Source organism: Chiloscyllium plagiosum, chromosome 4 (genome assembly GCF_004010195.1).
Source record: "Chiloscyllium plagiosum isolate BGI_BamShark_2017 chromosome 4, ASM401019v2, whole genome shotgun sequence".
In the NCBI taxonomy this organism is placed as follows: Eukaryota; Metazoa; Chordata; class Chondrichthyes; order Orectolobiformes; family Hemiscylliidae; genus Chiloscyllium; species Chiloscyllium plagiosum.
The window spans coordinates 72,280,462-72,288,758 of record NC_057713.1 but is presented as its reverse complement, the minus strand read 5'-3'; the positions used below and the strand labels follow the sequence as shown (position 1 = coordinate 72,288,758).

The 8,297-nt window shown below is 40.4% G+C and overlaps 1 protein-coding gene across 1 annotated transcript in view; it reads right to left on the bottom strand.

The window, feature by feature from the left end:
• Positions 1-676: 676 nt before the first annotated feature.
• Positions 677-8,297, bottom strand: part of lrp12 (low density lipoprotein receptor-related protein 12) — a 255,648-nt gene continuing 248,027 nt past the window's right edge. Inside the window, exon 8 of the mRNA XM_043689341.1 lies at positions 677-2,140. Within this exon, the coding sequence (XP_043545276.1) occupies positions 1,268-2,140 (873 nt within the window). The 3' untranslated portion in view covers positions 677-1,267. The remainder of the gene's footprint in view (positions 2,141-8,297) is intronic.

Sequence of the window (8,297 nt, the reverse complement as noted above, 5' to 3'; positions counted from 1 at the left end):
CCACATTTGGGAGATTTAACAATCCTTGGATAAGTACATGGATGATGATGGGATAGTGTAGGGGGATGGGCTTAGATTAGTTCACAGGGCGTGCAACATCAAAGGCCGAAAGGCCTTTCTTCGCTATATTGTTCTATGTTCAATATCCCCTCATCCAAGTCACTGATATAAATTGCAAAAAGATTGAAGCACTTGTTACATCCTGCCAATATGGAAACAATCTATATTTATGCATACTCTTTTCAGCCAGCCAGTCTCCCATGTATGCTGGCATGCTACCCACCATACCATGTCCTTTTATTTTCTGCAATAGCTGTTACATGCATCTTATGCGTATAGATTGTCATTGTTTATTCCTTTAAAGAATTCCAATAAATTGATAAAAGATGATTTGCATTTTACAAAAACCATTCTGACTCACGATTATCTTGAGTTTTTTTTGAGTTCCCAGTTAGAACCTTCTCATGATTAATTCAAACAAACATCAGACTAACTAGCCCAGAATTTGCAGTTTTCTGCCTCTCTCTCTCTCTCTCCTTGTGAGGATGGGCTAGATTTGCTACTTCCAGTCTTATGCAACTGTTTCATAATCCAAATTTTATAAAATTAACACCAATAAATCTACTGCCCCATGAACTACCTCTTAAGACCCTAAAATGAAGTAATCAACAATTGTAAGAGGAGACAAAATAACTTAATTTATTCAAAAAATATGCTTCATAATTTATGAGTCAAACAATTTAGCTTCTGCAGGGTTATTTTATTGCATGGAGATAAAAAAAGAAAAAGGGAAAGGGGCATAGTAGTAAACAAAAAATATTTTCCTTGATGTCAAAGTGGATTTTTATTTTTTTACATTTCTCTTCAGGTTCGAGACTCCGTTTTCAGGACACCTAATGAGTCTAAATGGCTAAAAATAAAAAATAATGCAATTCATATCAAGAGAAATAAATAAAGACAACATCTTAGAAACAATTATGAAAAAGATGTGTAAAAGCAGAAACTTAAGTTATAATTTATTTCCATTCTACATATTAAAACATATTTATACATTCATATTTTGAATGCATAATACAAACCAAAAATATCATATGGAAGATGTTACTATGTATTTAGTTGATTCCCATAAATCAAAGTAAAAGGCAATAAATATTGTATGACAGTCAGAAAAATCCAGTTTTCTTTCCAAGTACCAAAAGAATTTCAAAGTCACAATGTGCACTGTACCAACAGGAGCATAAATAAAATTAGTTGATGTACTTAATGTTTAGCAGACAAGCAAGGATTCATCATCACTGGTTTCATTCTTTAATGTTGCTTCAAGGCATTCCTCAGGGATCTGGGCTGTATGCACCATCCCACAGTTCTCGCAAGGTCCATCTCTATTATTAGACTGTTCTCTGTGAGAAAGTGAAACGCAATTTTTCCTGCATCCCTGCAAACTATTAGAGCCAGGTTCAGTTACTGGTCTGCAATGGTCCCTCACATCCACACCTGATGCTGCATCAGAAATTGGAATTAACAATTCAACATCATCATCATCATTATCATCTCTTCCATGCACTCTATTATCAAGCTGTCTCAAGGGACTCTGGTTCTGTCCAGCTAAACTGCATCTCCCAATAGAAATTCGCACTCTGCGCAAACTCTGTGTTACCCTATTCAATGCGCTGCTCAACTGCTGTCTTGCTGGACTAATGCTTGGCTGCTCTGAGGTTCCCAATTGTGAAGGAACAATGTCTGTAGTAATAGTAGTATGGCAGCCAGTGGAGATTCCAGTTGCTCCAACAATAGCTTCTACTACAGAGGCTGGTGCAGCCTTTTGAGGTAGAGGGGCAACAACACCACCAACCGCCCCTGGTATATCTCTCTGCTCACCATCTCTATCTGCATCATCGGAATCAAGCATCAGAAGACTTCTGTGCAGACTGCTCCTTTCTGGTTCTCTTGTAACATGTTGCTCACCAGCTGTGTCACTTCCATCAGTTGACACAAGTGCTAGAGTTCCTGAATTCCTGGATCTTGCAAAGCTAAAGACACGGTTCCAGAGGTTAGATTGTCGAGTGGATGTGGTGGATCGAAAAGAGGTTAATCCAAGTTGTGATCGTACTGCCAATCGGAGATTTTCCAAAATGGATGCCTAAAACATAATTGAAGACAATTAGCTTCAGCAGCAAACCTTACAAAAACTACAGTTTATATTGTTCCAATCAAGCCTCTTCGAATCCTTGAGAAACTTAAAACAAATATTACAATAAAAAAACATTTTGCAAACACGAATGCAGCGGAAAATAGTTTATTGGTTTTGGTACTGTTGGGTGAAAGAAAAACATTTAGTTGTATATGAAAGCTTTCATTAATCAGGTCGATTGAGTTTTTTGAAGAAGTAACAAAAAGAATTGATGAGGACAGAATGGTGGATGCGATCTATATGGATTTCAGTAAGGCATTCGACAAGGTTCCCCATGGGAGACTGGTTAACAAAGTTAGATCTCATGGAATACAGGGAGAACTAGCCTTCTGGATACAGAACTGGCTCAAAGGTAGAAGACAGAGGGTGGTGGTGGAGGGTTGCTTTTCAGACTGGTGGCCTGTGACCACAAGAATTGGTGCTGGGTCCACTATTTTCCATCATTTATACAAATGATTTCGATGTGAGTATAAGAGGTATAGTTAGCAAGTTTGCAGATAAAACCAAAATTGAAGGCGTAGAGGACAGCAAAGAAGGTTACCTCAGATTACAACGGGATATTGATCAGATGGGCCAATGGGCTGAGAAATGGCAGATGGAGTTTAATTTAGATAAATGCGAGATGCTGCATTTTGGGAAAGTAAATCTCAGCAGGACTTATACACTTAATGGTAAGGTCCGAGGGAGTGTTGCTGAACAAAGAGACCATGAAGTGCAAGTTCATATCTCCTTGAAAGTAGAGTCGCAGGTAGACAGGATAGTGAAGGTGTCGTTTGGTATGCTTTTGTTTATTTGTCAGAATATTGAGTACAGGAGTTGGGACGTCATATTGCGGCTTTACAGGACATTGGTTAGGCCACTGTTGGAACACTGCATGCAATTCTGGTCTCCTTCCTATCCAGCATTTATTGCCCAACCCTAGTCACCCTTGTAATGGTGGTGATGAACTGCCTTCTTAAACTGCTTCAGTTCACATGTTGTAAGTTGACTCAAAATTTGGTGATTTATAGTGAAGCAGACTTGATTAGGGGACAGTGTATAACATGATAGAATTGGGTACCCAACGAACACAGTCCCTGATTTCTCAGCAACAAACCCAATCAAGCAGACAAAACGCATCCTAGCCACTCTCCCCTACATCAAAGACATTTCGGAAATGACTGCCAGAATACTCAGACTCCTTGGCATCATGGTAGCCCACAAACTCACCAACACAGTAAAACAGCAGCTAATGAACGTGAAAGACGCTATACCGACAACAAGCAAAACTAATGTCATTTACAAAACACCATGCAAGAACTGTAACAAACACTACATTGGATAAACAGGCAGAAAACTAGCCACCAGGATACATCAACATCAACTAGCCACAAAACGACATGACCCTCTCTCACTAGCATCCTTACAAACAGATAAGGACGGACACCACTTCGACTGGGACAACACATCCATCCTAGGCCAAGCCAAACAGAGACATGCACGAGAACTCCTAGATGATTAGCATTCCAACTGGAACTCTATCAACAAACACACTGACTTGGACCCCATTTACCACTCCCTGAGAAAATGAACAGGAAATGATATCACCATAGGAAATGACGTTACCAACCCAAGGAAACTCCAACATATAAATAGAAAGCAGGAAACACGAGCAGTGCTTCATCCGGAGATTAACTGAAGATGTTACCTATTATGGTGTTGAAATGTCTGAAAATGAACCTTCCAGTTCAGTGAGCAAACCTACATCCAGATGGCAATAACTTGTGCCAAAATGCTATCACAGGCATTACATTGTCAATTGACCTTTTAAATCCACAAAACATTGTCAATAACAGAACAATGAAGCATAACCACAGGTTAAACAAATATTACAAATCACAAAATCTACGATTTACAGGGAAAAGAAAAACAGATAATGTTGCATTAGAGAGAGATGTGGATTGTAATGAGAGCTCCTACATTGCAGAAATCTATTATTAATTTTGAAACTAATCTGGGTATGTTCAAAAACAATGTGTTGAATTTACAGAATTGTAAGTACTGGTTATTACTCACTTCGAAAGCTGAAAATAATGGAGAAAATATAATACTTTGCAAATGTAAAACTACCCTACGTGACAGTCTAACTAATTGGATATATCTGAGCAGCATGCTATATTACTTTAATTTTCTTTTTGCATGTTAAACCACTCTTCTTCACTTTAAATGCTCAGTTCGATTTTTTTTTGTTACAGTATTGCAAAATTAAATGAAGGAAAATTACATACAGCATACTCCTAACTTTATCAGAGGAGTGAGACACTTTATTTCCTCTTATATTCCAGGCATACAGTCTCTACAAATGTACCATGTTGAATAGGATTTAACAATAAAGGATTCAGGGCAAAAGAATCTCAACTTCTAGAGCTTTACCAATGCCAGCACCACGAATCCCTAGGATTAGCATATTTGTAGGAACACCACCATTTCCTAACACATATCATTCTGACTTGGAATGTCCCTGTCCCTTCATTGTAGTCGGGTCAAGATCCTGGAACCCTTAAGCAGCACTCCCTACACCTTGTGAACTTATGAAGGTGGATAACCCATCATCTTTCCCGAGCGTGGGCCATAAATGCTGTCAGAGCATCCTATGAATGAACTAATAAAAAAGTGGGCAGCAGACATTAAAGAAATGGAGGGGTCAAATCAGTAGAAACTTCAACTCATTTCTGATGGCCTGCAATAAAATGAGAACCCCACCTTTTAAAATGAAAGGGGTCACTTGTGACATTTTTGCACCTTTATTCCATGCACTAGTCCTTTGGGGGTCCTGTACTCACTTACAGTTACAGGATTTCTTAGCTGACAAAGATTATTTTTGCAGCTGGAATGACTCCAGTGCAAGAATTCCTTCTCTGTTTCTGGTATAGCAGGATTAAGTGGGGGAAGTGCAGAGTCCAGCAAATTACACATCTTCACTCTGAGCACAGAAGCAGGTCCTTCTGTCTATTTAATTCTAGGTAGATATTCACAGCTAACAGTCACAAAACCATCTCTTGGATTGCTATACTGGTGTATTGTCATGATGTGCATATCTGTGCTTTACCTTGTTGTCTATGTGTACTAGCTACATTCAGCTATATAAAGATACAGCTAAGTGCTGCACTAACAAACTTCTCATGTTGGAATTTCAATGTAAAACACCGAGATGGCAAATGCTAATCTTGCAATCTTAATTGAGTTGAATATCTCAATTACTCACAGACACTCACTAGTTCAGTTCAACACATGGTTCTGAATTTTTAGATTTTTTTTAGATTAGATTACAGTGTGGAAACAGGCCCTTTGGCCCAACAAGTCTACACCGACCCGCCAAAGCGCAACCCACCCATACCCCTACATTTACCCCTTACCTAACACTACGGGCAATTTAGTATGGCCAATTCACCTGACCTGCACATCTTTGGACTGTGGGAGGAAACCGGAGCACCCGGAGGAAACCCACGCAGACACGGGGAGAACGTGCAAACTCCACACAGTCAGTTGCCTGAGGCGGGAATTGAACCCGGGTCTCTGGCGCTGTGAGGCAGCAGTGCTAACCACTGGGCCACTGTGCCGCCCCCTAATCTAAACAACTTCATCTAATACAATGAATCCATTGTTTTGGTACATTAATGAGATGTGGACCAGATGGTTTATTTTATGATAATATCACCATTAGACTGGCTTTTAATTCCAGATTTTAATCAAGTCCAAATTTCACAAACTACCATGCTGGAATTTGAGCCCAGAGCAGCTTGCGTCTCTGAATTACTAGTCCAGTGACATTACAATTACACCACAGCCCTTCCATTTTATTGGAATTGAAAGTGATCACCTATTAATCACAACATCTGAAATGAAAATTTCATATCTATTTAAAATTAAGTTGCTTGCAATATTTCATGAGAATTCCTATACCACAATGTCACAAAAGCTTCAAAATGTAATCATAGTAAATGCTAGGGTTTTTGAATGCTAATTGTCATATGTGCATTGGTGATCCGACAACATTAATTATTATGCAGATTAGCAAATGAACCAAAAATAGTTTATTTACTTGCAGTTGAAGATGCTTGTCCAAGGTATGATAAATTAACAGAATTTTACAGTTCAGGAGGCTAATTTATCTTTAACCGCTTTGAACAAAATATTCAATTCATCCTACTTTTCTGGTCTTTTCCAATAGTTCACACATTTTCAAATTTGCTTCCTTTCAAATATTTATCCAAGTACTTTTTGAAAAGCAATTGAATCTGCTTCTTCTACTCTTTGTGCGCACTTCTAATCACAATATCTTGCTTAATAGAAGCATTTTTTTTAGATTATTTATAGTGTGGAAACAGGCCCTTTGGCCCAGCAAGTCCATGCCGACCCGCTGAAGCGCAACCCACCCAGACCCATTCCCCTACATTTACCCCTTCACCTAACACTATGGACAATTTAGCATGGCCAATTCACCTAACCTGCACATTTTGGGAGGTAACCGGAGCACTCGGAGGAAACCCATGCAGACACGGGGAGAATGTGCAAACTCCACACAGTCAGTCGCCTGAGGCGGGAATTGAACCCAGATCTCTGGCGCTGTGAGGCAGCAGTGCTAACCACCATACCGCCCACTATAGAAAGTAGGAATTTTCAGCAGTGCTTCGCCTGAGGCCCACCTAAGATGTTTTGATTAGATTAGATTAGATGACTTACAGCGTGGAAACAGGCCCTTCGGCCCAACAAGTCCATACCGACCCTCCAAAGAGCAACCCACCCAGACCCATTCCTCTATATTTACCCCTTCAGCTAACACTACGGACAATTTAGCATGGCCAATTCACCTAACCTGCACATTTTTTGGAATGTGGGAGGTAACCGGAGCACCCGGAGGAAACCCACGCAGACACGGGGAGAATGTGCAAACTCCACACAGTCAGTCGCCTGAGTCAGGAATTGAACCCGGGTCTCTGGCGCTGTGAGACAGCAGTGCTAATCACTGTGCCACCGTGAATCTTACCAATCATAACAAAAATGAAGACTCTGATGGAAAATTCTCATTCCAAACTAAATAGGAAATCACAAGATTGCTGGGGAAGTGTGGGCTTTTATTGGGAATTTGTGCCTAACTTCAGCATAGTAGCTGTTTCTTTTGTAGATTTGTTATGAAAATAGACAAAATAGCATAGCCAGCAGTCACAAGCAGCTTTGAGAAAGTAAGTGAATCGATATCAGTTGCCCCTGACTTTTAAAATATCTTTCGGACCTATATACCTCAGAAGTTTATAAACTTCTATCAAATCGCCCCTCAGCCCCCGCTGCTGCAGAAAAAACAACTTGGGCTTTTCTAGCCTCTCCTTTCAGCTCATTCCCTATAATCCAGGCAGCATCCTGGTAAAACTCTGTTGCATTCTCTCCAAAGCCTCTACATCCTGTTGTGGTTCTGTTCGCCGAGCTGGGAATTTGTGTTGCAGACGTTACGTCCCCTGTCTAGGTGACATCCTCAGTGCTTGGGAGCCTCCTGTGAAGCGCTTCTGTGATGTTTCCTCCGGCATTTATAGTGATTTGTACCTGCCGCTTCCGGTTGTCAGTTCCAGCTGTCTGCTGCAGTGGCTGGTATATTGGGTCCAGGTCGATGTGCTTATTGATTGAATCTGTGGATGAGTGCCATGCCTCTAGGAATTCTGTTTGGCTTGTCCTGTAATAGTAGTGTTATCCCAGTCGAACTCATGTTGCTTGTCATCTGAGTGTGTGGCTACTAAGGATAGCTGGTCATGTCATTTTGTGGCTAGTTGGTGTTCATGGATGCGGACCGTTAGCTGTCTTCCTGTTTGTCCTATGTAGTGTTTTGTGCAGTCCTTGCATGGAATTTTGTACACTACATTGGTTTTGCTCATGTTGGGTATTGGGTCCTTTGTCCTGGTGAGTTGTTGTCTGAGAGTGGCTGTTGGTTTGTGTGCTGTTAGTGGTCGCAGTAGTCTGGCTGTCAGTTCAGAAATGTTTTTGATGTATGGTAGTGTGGCTAATCCTTTGCGTTGTGGCATGTCCTCATTCTGTTGTCTTTTCCTTAGGCATCTGTTGATGAAATTGCGGGGGTATC